Consider the following 14,058-nt stretch of genomic DNA (forward strand, 5'->3'; position numbering starts at 1 on the left):
GATCCAGAGTCCAAGATACTTATAATGTGTTACTTCGGAAAGAATGATGTTATTAATACCGTACGGAAACGTTAGTTTATGCTTCTTATGTGTAATGGACATAAAAACAGTTTTATCGTAATTAATCGACATTTGCCAGGCATCGCACCAGTCGACAATTTGTCGAAAAGCATTGTTCAGCAACTCCTGGTCAGTAATATTGTCTATTTCTGAGTACAATACACAGTCATCAGCATAAAGCTTAACCATAACTGGAATACCATGCAGCATATCATTAATAAATAAAAGGAACAAGAGAGGTCCAAGGACCGAGCCCTGCGGAACACCAGAGTCTACCGGAAGTCGTTGAGAAGAATTATTATTAAAAACAACAAATTGTTCTCTGCCATCAAGGTATGCTGTGAGCCAATTAATTAGTCGGGAGTTTTTCAGTATCTTGCTCAATTTGTAAAGTAGTTTTTTGTGAGAGACCTTGTCGAAAGCCTTTGAAAAATCCATGAAAATAGCATCTATTTGTTTCCCATTGTTAATTGCTTTCGCAAAGTCGTGCACTGTTAAAACCAATTGGGTAATTGTAGAGTAGCCTTTTCTGAATCCGTGTTGATGCTTTGTTAGTATATTATTGTTATCCAAGAATTCTGAGATATGATTATGGATTATGTGTTCCAAAAGTTTACATACCGTAGATGTTAAAGAAATTGGACGGTAGTTTTGAATGCAGTGCTTTTTTCCTGTTTTATGTAGTGGCTTCACTCTGGCCGTCCTCCAGTCACTCGGTACTTGTCCCTCGCACAATGACCTTGTGAACAGAACGTGCAAGTACTTAGATGCCCATTCTGCATACCGTTTTAAAAATGCGTTTGGAATGTTGTCCGGGCCAGAAGATTTTTTAATGTTCAGTTGTAAGAGCATGTTTAGTATACCTGGTTCGCTTATTTGGACATCGGATATAGGCGGCACAGACATTTCGAAAGGCGGCATTACATCATTATCACTTGTATAGACGGACTTGAAGTGTTTATTAAACGCATTTGCTATTTCTTTGCTTTCGTGAACTGCCTTACCATCAACATGAAATACAACACATTCCTTGGAGGTCGGAGAAATAGAACGCCAAAATTTCTCTGGAGCCGTGGTTATGAAAGTTGGCAGCGATTCACCATAGTAGCGTTGTTTATCGGCATGTACTTGACTTTTAAGCTGAGAGGAAATGGCGTCGATCTTTTGTTTTACCGACTGCTCGTTTTCAATTTTTAATTTTTTCTTTACACGTTTCAGTTTCCTTTGGAGCCGCAATGTCTCGCGGGAGATCCACGGATTATTGCGATTTTTCTTTTTAATCGACAACGGCACAAAGCGATCAATGCACTCTTTTACTATTTTTTTAAACCTGCACCACAGCGACACTACGTCTTCCGCGCTACTCGAAAAGTCGTCAAAATTAAGCGAAAGTATATCAATAATTGATACATCATCGGCTCGAGAGAAATTTCGGTAAGATGAACATTCAGATTTCTTTTCTAACACGGCGTCTGCAACGGTGAGTAGTACAGCCTCGTGATCCGATATGCCAGGTACTATCTCGCAATTAGTTTTGGCGCTAATTGATCCGCTGACAAAAAAAAGGTCGAGCATTGACTGAGAACTGCCTTGAATTCGTGTGCTTTGTTCCACAATTTGCAATAAGTCAAAGGAAAAAGCAATGTCCAGCATAGCTTCCCCTAGAGGGTCATGTTTTTTAAGTGAGAATGTTACCCAGTCTACATTAGGCAAATTAAAATCTCCTGATAATATAATGCGATTACCAGGTTTTACATTCGTACACAGATATTGCCTCAGCTCATCAAATACGGCAATGGTAGAATTAGGGGGTCGGTATATTGCCGCAATAACATACCTAATATTTGCATAGTAAGCTGTACAGAAAATACACTCTACATTGGGTATTTCAGGCATTAAAAAAATTCGCAAGGATGATTTAAAAAGTATGCTAACACCCCCACCTCTAGCATCACGGTCTTTTCGATACGAACTGTAGCCGGTGGGAACGAACTCACTGTCAAACACAGTGTCATTTAGCCAGGTCTCAGTCAAGACTGCTATATCCGGGTTGTGCAAGAGCAGAAGAGCCTCCAACTGAGTGGTCTTGTTGAGTATACTCCTACAATTGACATTTAATACTTTCAGGGTCTGGGATGTCTTAGTCGAAAGTCAGTTTGATTTTCTTTTAAGCCTGTAGCGAGAACCCTTTGATTCGTCCCAACCAAATAGGACGCTATCAATGCTTAGTTTGTCGAAAGTTAGTTTTACCTTGGCTCCATCTGCTCTCTCTTTCTCACAACTTTTCCAGAGTTGTTTGCGTATTTCCCGAACTCGCTTTGAATAGTCCTCGGCTATCGATATTCCTGAGCCTTTGAGCTTATGACATGATCGTAATATTGACATTTTTTCACGAAAGTCGAGGAGTTTCAAAATAACTGGTCGCACCCTGCCTGCTTGCTTTTTACCCAGTCTATGGCATCTTTCGACGCCACTCACCGTTAAACCAATTTTTTTCTGAAAAACTTCATCGGTTACTTTCATTTCCAGTTCCTGACCAGACTCCATGCTATCTTCCTCTATACCATAAATGATCAGGTTATTTCTCCTGCCTCTGTTTTCCAAGTCGTCCATCTGGTTCCTAACTGAAGTGAGCTGCCCCTGAAGTTCTGATATTGCGGCTTCCATATCTTGTACCTTCGTGGCTAAGACTTTCAGGCTGGATAACTGTCTCTCAATACCGTCAATCCGCTCAGTTAAAGAGGAAAGTTTGTCCTCTATCTTGTTCTGGGATACCTGCAGGTACTCCATTGTTGAATTCATCTTGCTCTGGCCAGATAGTAATTCCACTAGCATCTCTTTTTCTGTCGGACCAGGATTTGATTCAATATCGCCGCAACACAACAGATCTTTTAATAATGAAAAGACAGAAGACAGAAGGCTCTGAACACCTAGTGGGCAGGGCAGCAGCACTAAAAAACGGTCGTCACTTCGGTAACAATGTTCAGATTTAAAATCACTAACCTGCAGCGCAAAGCAAAAAGGATTGCTCAGCATGTTGCCGTGTCTGCTGCTACCATGCCCACTGGCGAAGAATGGCTCCGGCGGTAGTCTTATAGTCGTTGGAAGTGCCACGTGACATGACGTCGCCGATGTCGTCAAAGGTATAGTCGCTGATAGCCAAGGATGATCCTGTCCTGGGATGACACCGTCGTAGAGCAGTGTCACTGATACAGCATCAAATTCTTGAAAATGGTCGCCACGTGTCGTTTGATGAAGATCAGGCGGCGTCAGCAGAGCTCCGAGAAAGACCTGCAGCGCAAAGCAAAAAGGATTGCTCAGCATGTTGCCGTGTCTGCTGCTACCATGCCCACTGGCGAAGAATGGCTCCGGCGGTAGTCTTATAGTCGTTGGAAGTGCCACGTGACATGACGTCGCCGATGTCGTCAAAGGTATAGTCGCTGATAGCCAAGGATGATCCTGTCCTGGGATGACACCGTCGTAGAGCAGTGTCACTGATACAGCATCAAATTCTTGAAAATGGTCGCCACGTGTCGTTTGATGAAGATCAGGCGGCGTCAGCAGAGCTCCGAGAAAGACCTGCAGCGCAAAGCAAAAAGGATTGCTCAGCATGTTGCCGTGTCTGCTGCTACCATGCCCACTGGCGAAGAATGGCTCCGGCGGTAGTCTTATAGTCGTTGGAAGTGCCACGTGACATGACGTCGCCGATGTCGTCAAAGGTATAGTCGCTGATAGCCAAGGATGATCCTGTCCTGGGATGACACCGTCGTAGAGCAGTGTCACTGATACAGCATCAAATTCTTGAAAATGGTCGCCACGTGTCGTTTGATGAAGATCAGGCGGCGTCAGCAGAGCTCCGAGAAAGACCTGCAGCGCAAAGCAAAAAGGATTGCTCAGCATGTTGCCGTGTCTGCTGCTACCATGCCCACTTGCATGATGCATTGTTGTGCGCCTTTTTTCATAACCTTCGAGGTTAAGCCACCAGGCTTCTCGGATAAATCTGGCACGCTTCCATTCGCACCGGCAACATACGGCATCCGGCCGCGATGTTATCGCACTCGGACTTCACACGGAACATCGCGGCGACAGCGAAGGTGACGCGGATGACGTCGGCGTAAATGCGCCTGGAATGTACATATAATTGCGTTCACAATAATAAAAAAAAAGTTGTGTACGGGAAATACCGCTGCCATAAACTAGAAGCTTGTGTCCCCACAGTACGACCGAGTTTGTGGAGAAACAAACCCATTGTATGTTTTCTTCGTATTTCCAAGCGATTTGGTGCGACAGCATTTAAAAGCCCGGAATCAGGTTAGTCATGTCCGAACGACTGTCAGACCAGTGTTTTGTTGCGCTACGAGGACATTGTAAGAGTCACCTTACGAGAGTAAATATTCCCGACAAGGCGGGGCTCCGAGAAGTATTGTCAAGCGATTACCTATTTGCGCAGCTAAGCAATCGTGTGGCTCACAGCAGGCCCTACAACAATTGACCCGGTGTAGTTCAGCGGTTCCGGCTTCACTTTCTCAAACCTTCACAACCTTACCTTGGCGTATAACGTGCGAGATTAGCGTACACTTAACAGGCACGCATTATTTTAGTTATACGTCCGAACTGAAAAAAAGAAACCACGCGGAAACTTCCCTGGGAGTTGTGTAAGTATGCGGAAGCATTGTGCCACTTGCCAATCACCACGCAGCCCGGTTTCATTATAAATGTCATGAAACTTGATTCGACCAGCATAAACTCTTATCAACCCTCATCGGTCGTTATCAACCTTATCGAACATGATCCGACCGTTGTCAACTATTATCGGTCCTTATCAACCTGAATGTCCAGCGAAGCTCTTGCAAAACTGCCACTACAATTGCTGAGGGGGGCATGCAATGTTTTATTCATGGTTCGGATGCTTGTTTTTAACTTGTTCTTTATTGAAACATGTGCTGTTCTGTGTATTGTATGGGTGACCTCAATGAATGCATGCGCTGTTCGGTTCACTTCGCTGAGCGCTTGTAGCCTCTGCCTTACGTGGTTATGAGCCATTGCATTCGTCTTATGTGACGGACGGACAAATTTCTCATTTGGTAGGCATAGAAATGCTTATGCATTTAAAACTAAAATGGCATCGTTTATTAAACGAGACGAAGCTGCTGATTTTCGCTGTAACACAGGGACTATCTTTTCCTCTTTATTTCGTTCCGTCACGCGCACTATAGATCATGAGTTTTTCCTTACAATCTGTTTTTACACTGATAATATTCAAACCTTCGCATTGTCGGCACATTGCACTAAACACACGTAACACACGTAACAAATTAAGTAAACACCTAACAAGTAACACGTAAACACACGTAACATGTGCTCTATTTGGCGATGTCCTCTTGTGTCAAAAATTTGCCTAATACTAATTCTGTCTAAGCACCTTACCTTTCTAAATACCAAATGAAACACTTTACCATGCACCGAAACTTGAGAAAAAGGGGGGCGCGCAACCAGGCTTCGCGCTTGGATGGCACTCCATAAAGCCATTTGGCCCGCTCCTTCTTGCAGATTCTGACACCATCATCTTTCCTTATACGCCAGGGCGCAAATATGCATCAGAGCTGCACATTCGTGTCCATTTTTAGCATGGTCCACAAGCTCTTTCCCATCAATTCAACGGCGGACGAATCTTTTGCCCCTGTAGAGATGCTTTGCCGCATAGTAGCCAAACAAAAGCGTCCCAGGAAAAAAATTCAGCCAGCGGAATAAAACGAAACTGAACCTACACATATAGAAAGACCTACAGTATGCGCCACTAGAGTGCAATTAGCGGATTAGTTTTTACTGTGCTGTAATTGACGTTTTAAAAATCACCCCATGCATTTTAAATGGGTCTACAAAAGTGCCCCAGGAAAAAAATCTAGCCGGCGGAATTAAACTACACTCGACATATAGCGTGAGAACGTTGTCGGCATTGAGTGCCTAAAGTGCAAATCACGAAAAACGATCCATTGCTCAGCAATCGATTTTTAAAAAATGCTGCCCATAGAGTTACGCCGACCGCATCGCCCCAGGGTCGACTTCACCGCAGTAGTCGATGTCCCAGATTGCTGGACTTGCACATCGCCAGTCATCCGGGCAGCGCGAGCTCGAGATTGCCTGAGCCGCTCTGGTTGAGACACGCTGCCAACGCTGCCCGCTGCTCTCTTGTACTGTGTTCACATTAGATTCTGGTGGAGGTGCTGCGGTTTCCCCCAACCTGGAATTACGCACCCGAACTCTGCCGTCCGTCATGCCTGACGACCCCAGCCCGACATCCCCACCGGTTACTCCAGCCATCGTATGTGCCGGTGCCCAGCGTCAGCGGGATCCTGACATCTTCTGCGGCACCGATGAGAAAGACGTTGAAGATTGGCTGGAATCGTATGAACGCGCCAGTAACACTAACAAATGGGACGACACCCAGAAGCTCAACAACGCGATGTTCTATCTGTCGGGCGTCGCCAAGCTGTGGTTTCGAAACCACGAAGCCGATCTCCGCACATGGGCTCACTTCAAAACCAGCATTGCAGACGTTTTCGGCCGCCCTGGCATGCGCAAGCTTCGCGCTGAACAACGCCTGCGCAGCCGATCCCAGCAAACTGGTGAAACGTTCACCAGCTACATAGAGGACATCGTCGACCTCTGCCGGCGTGTCAACCCGACGATGGCGGAGGGGGACAAGGTACGTCACATCATGAAGGGCATTTCCGACGATGCCTTTCATATGCTGCTGTCAAAAAGCCCTGACACAGTTTCTCAGGTCATTGAGCTTTGCCAGAGTTTCGACGAGCTCTGCAGGCAGCGTCTTCTCACACGGCGCCCACCTGTGTCCGATGAAAGCCTCGCGAGCGTGGCTGTGGCTCCTGACATGGACTCCCTGCTTCACCAAATTAAAGAGTTCGTCCGTGCTGAGGTCGCTCGCCAGCTTTCGCTGCTGTCCTCAGCCACGTCACCACCCTCGTCTTTGCCGGCCAACCTTCGCCAGGTCATCCAAGAGCAAGTTTGCGCAGCTCTCCCTTCTGCCCGCGAGACTCCACCGGTGCCGACTCCCGCTGCTTTTCCCGAGGTGACTGCACCTCTTAGCTATGCCGAGGCTCTCGCACGGCCGCCACCTCAGACCTTTGTGCCAATCCCATCAGCCGTGCCACTGCGTCCAGCCCCTCACTTCGTTCAGCCGCGGTACCCACCCAGCAGTGGACAATGGCGCACCCCTGACAACCGCCCAATATGTTTTGCATGTGGTCTACCTGGCCACATTGCACGATTTTGCCGTCGCCGCCCAACATCCTACCGCCGTTGCTTCGACACCGAACCATACGGTTCACCATACCCGTCGTCCTCCGTGCCTCAGAACCCTGGCCAGATGTCTTCTTACTCGGACCACCGCCCTCTTGTTGACCACCGTTCGCCATCGCCCCGACGTCGCTCGCTTTCACCGATGCGTCGTCGTCCTTCTACGCCGGAACGGGAAAACTAATCGCCGCAGTTCCAGAAGCCAGAACTGCGTCACCCACGAACAGACCAAGGCCTCTCCCTTCTCCGACTAATATTATTGATGTATATGTGGACGGCGTCGCTGCACTCGCCCTCGTTGACACTGGTGCCGCAGTTTCGGTTATTAGTGCCACACTTTGCCGTTCGCTCAGGAAAGTTACGACGCCACTGTCAAACGTATCCCTTCGTACTGCGAGCGCAGACCGCATCACGCCTGCAGCTGCGTGTACTGCTCGTGTTGTGATCAACGGCCTCCTCTACATCGTCGAATTTTTGGTGCTGTGTTCTTGTTCCCATGATCTTATTTTGGGCTGGGACTTCCTTTCCGCTAATAAGGCCGTCATCGACTGTTCTCGTGCTGAGGTGGAACTTCAAACGCTGTGCGACGCCCCGCTCCTTGACGCTCGTGAACCTGACGATAAAGTTTTTGTTGCCGAAGACGTTACCATTCCACCGCACTCTTCTGCCCTAGCCACGGTGTCATGCAACCTTGTTGCTGATGCCAGCGCACTTTTTACGCCATCCGCCATTTTCGCTCGTCGCAAATGTTCCCCGCTGCCTTTCGCTGTTTTGGACGTTCATGCCGGCATCAGCAGACTGCTCGTCTCCAACCAATTGTCCTGTCCTCTCACTTTGCTTCGTGGGGAATGCGTTGGCCGCGTCCAGTGTGTCGACCCTGCTGCCATCATTGACATGCCTACTGGTTCCACCGCCACTCATGAGGTCGCCGGAATGACCTGTAACCCCACGCAGGAGCCGACTTCGCCCGATGTTCTCCATAGCTCCATCGCCGACACGTTGACTGTTTCCCAACGCGCCCAGCTTCTACGCCTTCTCGACAAGTTCCGTTCGTCTTTCGACTGCCAGCATGTTCCCTTGGGCCGCACGTCAACTGTTTGTCATCGCATCGACACGGGTACTAGTGCGCCACTGCGACAAAGACCCTATCGTGTATCCGCGACAGAGCGCCGTGTCATCGATGACCAAGTAGCTGACATGCTGAAGCGCGGCGTCATTCAGCCTTCGGATAGCCCCTGGGCATCTCCCGTTGTTCTTGTTAAGAAGAAGGACGGATCGATTCGATTCTGTGTCGATTACCGTCGTCTTAACAAAATAACTCGCAAGGATGTTTACCCTCTTCCGAGAATTGACGACGCCCTTGACTGTCTCCAAGGCGCAGAGTTCTTCTCTTCTATCGACTTACGTAGCGGCTATTGGCAAGTCCCCATGGCACCCGAAGACCAACCTAAAACGGCCTTTGTAACACCAGATGGCCTATATGAATTTCGTGTCATGCCTTTCGGGCTTTGCAACGCCCCAGCCACATTTGAGCGTATGATGGACAACCTGTTGCGTGGTCTCAAGTGGAAAACGTGCCTGTGCTACTTAGATGATGTGGTTATTTTTTCGCCCGATTTTCCCACCCATCTCTGTCGGCTGGAGGAAGTGTTACAGTGCCTAACTGCCGCCGGCCTTCAGCTCAACCTGAAGAAATGCCACTTTGGCGCGAGTCAGCTTACCATCCTTGGCCATGTCGTATCTAAACACGGTATTCTTCCTGACGCCGCCAAGCTCCGTGCAGTTGCTGATTTTCCCAAACCTTCCTCCGTACGAGAACTTCGCAGCTTCCTTGGCCTCTGCTCTTACTTTCGCCGCTTCATTCGGAATTTTGCGTCCATCACCGCTCCCTTGAATCAGCTTCTACGGAGCGACTTGAACAATTACGCCTGGTCCCCTGCCTGTGACGATGCCTTCCAAGAGTTGCGTCGTCTATTAACATCGCCGCCTATACTGTGTCATTTCGACCCGAGTGCTCCGATCGAAGTACACACTGACGCCAGCGGTGTTGGGCTCGGCGCTGTGCTCGCGCAGCGCAAATCTGGTTTCGACGAGTACGTCGTTGCATACGCAAGCCGCACCCTCACCAAAGCAGAGACAAATTATTCCGTTACGGAGAAAGAATGTTTGGCCATAATCTGGGCACTTGGTAAATTTCGACCCTAGCTACCTCTATGGCCGCCCCTTTGACGTAATTACAGACCACCATGCACTTTGTTGGGTGTCCACATTGAAGGACCCCTCAGGTCGATTAGCTCGCTGGGCTTTGCGGTTGCAAGATTTCGACGTGCGCGTTGTCTACAGGTCTGGCCGCCGCCACACCGACGCCGACGTGCTTTCCCGTTCGCCCGTGTCAACCGTAAGCGATGTCTGCCTCTCTGCCGTTGACCACGTACTTTCGTTCCCAGTAGGCTGCGACATGGCTTCGGAGCAACGCAAGGATGCCTGGATTAGTGCTCTTATCCGCTTCCTTTCTAACCCGTCGACTGTTCCTCCACCTTCTCGAGCTTTGCGCCGTCAAGCTTCGCACTTCGAAATGCGGGATGGACTTCTCTATCGCCGGAATAACGTCTCCGACGTCCGCAAGTGGTTGCTCGTCATACCGCGACATCTTCGTGGTGAAATATGTTCTGCCTTCCACACTGACCCGCAGTGTGCACACGCGGGTGTCTTCAAGACGTACACCCGGCTTCGCTCCAGGTTTTATTGGCGTGGCATGTACACCTTTGTATGCAAGTACATTCGGTCCTGCCCTCAGTGCCAACGCCGCAAGGTTCCTTCTCAGCATGTCTCTGGTCCACTACAGCCAATCCCGTGTCCTGCCAGGCCCTTCGATCGCATTGGGATTGACCTCTATGGACCCCTTCCGAGCACGGCTTCCGGAAACCGCTGGATAGTCGTCGCCATCGACCACTTGACGCGATATGCAGAAACAGCCGCTCTGCCTGCTGCCACAGCTCGTGATATCGCATCCTTTCTACTGAAAAACTTTATTCTCCGTCACGGTACACCTCGCGAACTTTTGAGCGATAGAGGACGTGTGTTCCTCTCCGAAGTCGTAAACGCGCTCCTTACTGAATGTCGCATCGTTCATCGCACCACCACCGCCTACCATCCTGAACTAACGGTCTGACGGAAAGATTTAACCGCACCCTTGGCGACATGCTCTCCAAATACGTCGCCTCTGATCACACTGATTGGGACCTCATTCTGCCATTCATCACGTTCGCCTACAACACTGCACCACAGGCGACCACAAACTTTTCCCCATTCTTCCTCTTGTACGGCCGCGAACCTTCGACTACCAGTACAAGAGTGCTCTCTTGTACTGTGTTCACATTAGATGTCTAATATTTACACACATGTCATTATTTACAATGCGGAGTAACGTAGTAGATGCTGCTAGCCCGGGTACAGGCATACATACAACAATTCACATGTGATGTGAAACGTCATACTATAAATAGAGGACCATTGAAACGGCCTGAACCACTAAGCACACCGTGTTGGAAATCCTATCTGCAAAACATCACTTTAATAAAATGTAACCTTACAAATGGGACAGTTACGCGCACAGGCGTCATCAGTTAGAGCTGCGTCGCAGCCGCAAGCTGCAGGACGAGGTAGCATGAACTAAAGTCAACAAAGCATTAATTGCGAAACAACGAAACACGAGGTCCATATAATGGTATTAGAACGTTATAGTCATTATAGTACTTGTATAATTTATCAGATACACGAAACATTACTAAGAAAGAGAGCACAGATTTAGGATAATTCGATTTATTATTTCTAGCACCTCGACATCTCCTACGGCTAAAGTCGTCTAGTGGCCTTTTTTTGCAAGTAATATATACTTAACTGCCACTGATCTGTAAATTCTGTTTGACATTGTCAACTGCCCTTCGAAGGTTGAGCGTTCGCAAGTCGGATAGCGAACCACATAAGTTTGCATCGACACGCCTCTGTAAACCGTTACAGGCAGTTGAAAACTTCAAACATTTGAATGCAGGCTTCCAAACATCGCTCGTAGAAATGCAGTAAATCTCGCCATAGAGGACGAGAATTGTTCCAGAGTGGACTCGCGTTTTACGTAAAATGAGGACTCAAGGCGCCGTCCCACACGACAGTGCAGTTTTGCAAGATGCGACAGCAAAGGTAGCACTGGAAACCAACAAAATAAGTTGCAACTGCGTGTCACGCATACGCAACATTTAGACAAGTTTCGCTGGCTGGTGTATAAAAACCTGGTGCCCAAGAGAAGCGGCCAGAAGACATTTGCTGTCGTATCAACGTTGATCTGTGGGCAGCAGCTGTCTTCGCTTCACCTGCAGGACCTTCGTGAAAGCCAAGATGTTTCCAACGGTGAGAATTCTTTTATGACTACTTTCCGGACCGATGACTTGGTTTCAGAGAAGACTGGCTGATCTTTTCCTTTTTTCAGGGTTTACGCAGAATGGTGGAAAAAATTGTTCAATATATAGTATTACCCCAACCTATTGTAGCATGTAATGATGTTCATGATGTAGAATAAATTAAAAGAGCGAAAAAAGACGACACGGTCAGGAGAGGTGACAATACAAGTGCTTCCTTTCTTTTCCGTGTTTTTCCTTTCTTTTCTGTGTTTATTCCGCGTCATGAACCAAGTAGCCTAAAGTACACGTCTTTTTGCGGGAAAAGTTGATGTGTTGGTAGTAGGTGCAGATCACTTATATACGCACTTTCGTGCGCCAAGGATTCTTTCATCTTCGAAAAGTTCTGACTCTGAGAAATGTTTACGTGAACGGTCGTGATCAGCTTTTGCGGAGTTCACTCCTTAGATCACGTCTCCAACTAAGATAAAGTCAACACGTCACGAGTGTGTTGCATAAGTATTTCCGTTTGTTTGTTATTTGTGGTGTCTTAATTTATTCTCTTATCTCTTCTAATTTTAGTTACCTGTTGACGTTGTACTTATGGTTCACTGTTTATGTCCCCCACTGTACTCCTGATGTACCATTTAAATATTGAAATTGATCAGTGACGTGTACAAGCCCTTGAATATATCCGGATATAAGTGGCAAAAAAACAGTAAAAGGTCTTACGTGTCAACTCGCTCGGGTTTGCTCAACATGTGCGATCGCTCCCAACAATGCTTCCGAGTTACACGTTGTCACTCTGCTTCATAAACACAGAATGAAGAACTTCGCTCGTGCTTTATTTTAAGGCTCGAGAGGGCCTTTTCTATCAACTCGTATTCAATTCATTTCTGTTAATGTTGTCAGTAAATGTACAAGTCGTAGACAAAGGCAGCCTGTTCGCTCGAAAAACGCCCCAGGCCTCTTCATTATGAAATCAACTAAAGTGAGAAACTTAATCATAAAATAATAAAATACGGCTACAACAAATATAAAGGCGCAAAAATATTCCGTCAAGCACGTACAGACACCTATCTTAACCAGAATACAAGGGAGGTTAAAAATACTTTACTTGACACAGAATTCAGTTTGGAAGCTACAGACGAGTACTACCAATGTAAACATCAAAATAAAGAGTACAAAACCGCTTTCAATGCACCTGTCAAGAATTTCGAGTCCATGCTGCTCAAAAGACCGAAAAAGGAAACGAATAAGTGTCCCTGAAATGGGCCCAGAAACACTTTTTGAATATAGTAAGAAAAACGTTCCCCGACAGTCGCCAAGGCTACATTCAGCAAGTACGCGAAATATTGCTGAACTGCATGAAGCAAGAAATTTAGTCTCGTGTCAAAAACGGCAGAGTCAATTTGTATCGCTCCGCAATGCCGTCATGCAGCGTCATCGAAAGCAGCTAGAAAAGCGCAGTCTACCTCGGCCGCCACGCGGAGTCACGACGAGTGCTATCGCTGTTTTTGATGCCGCGGCACTCAAATTTTGGCCGGGACTTCCCCTTATTGGCTTGGCCACTGTGTAGTTTCCAGTACCTTAGCGGAGACGGAGAGAATGGGAAATCTAGGTATCGGTGCGATAACTACAATTTTTTGAAGGATTCGTCAGAAGACGTGCTTTATTAGTAAGACCATTCTATGATTAGATACTTGTAGGGCCCCTTTAATATATCAAACGCTGTGTGTTTTCACTAAAGTAACACTGTTTCAACATGTGTATAACAGGTGAGCCGATATCACCTCTGTGCGAGGCCCAACGTGATATCCGCTGGAACGCTTTCGTGCTGTTGTAGAATACAAACGTTCTTTTTGTTCATTCCAGTTGCAAGTGCTACTCGTCTACCTCGTCGTCGAAGGCTACGGACTACACCACCACCAGCAACCGGCACAAGCCGGATACAGAGGCGTCGGCTTCGGTGGCTACGCTGCTTCAGGGACCCCTTACGGAGGATACGATGCCTATGCGTCCGTGGGTATCACTAGCTCTCTCTATGCACACTTTAGTTTAGGCCATTTCAGAGAGCACGTAATATTTCCGGTCACTTGCCCTGACAGTTGACACTTCCGTGAAAATTAGTGCATGTATTTTCTCACGCACTCGGTAATAAGGATATATTTAGCCTTACTAAGCCACAACGTCTTATGCTTTGAACTTATGCCTGTACAATTTTAGGCATTTTCTGGCTCTCCCTACTCGTAGCTAGTATTGTAAGCAATCGTCAAAAGTGCAGGTGCGG

The 14,058-nt window shown here is 47.4% G+C and overlaps 1 protein-coding gene across 1 annotated transcript in view; it reads left to right on the top strand.

The window, feature by feature from the left end:
- The window catches only part of LOC119440017 (shematrin-like protein 1), a 49,566-nt gene that overhangs the window by 34,114 nt on the left and 1,394 nt on the right, over window positions 1–14,058 (top strand). The window contains exon 2 of the mRNA XM_049662712.1: window positions 13,644–13,790. Coding sequence (XP_049518669.1) covers window positions 13,644–13,790 — 147 coding nt within the window. The remainder of the gene's footprint in view (window positions 1–13,643; window positions 13,791–14,058) is intronic.

This window comes from Dermacentor silvarum, chromosome 2, assembly GCF_013339745.2.
Source record: "Dermacentor silvarum isolate Dsil-2018 chromosome 2, BIME_Dsil_1.4, whole genome shotgun sequence".
Taxonomy (NCBI): domain Eukaryota; kingdom Metazoa; phylum Arthropoda; class Arachnida; order Ixodida; family Ixodidae; genus Dermacentor; species Dermacentor silvarum.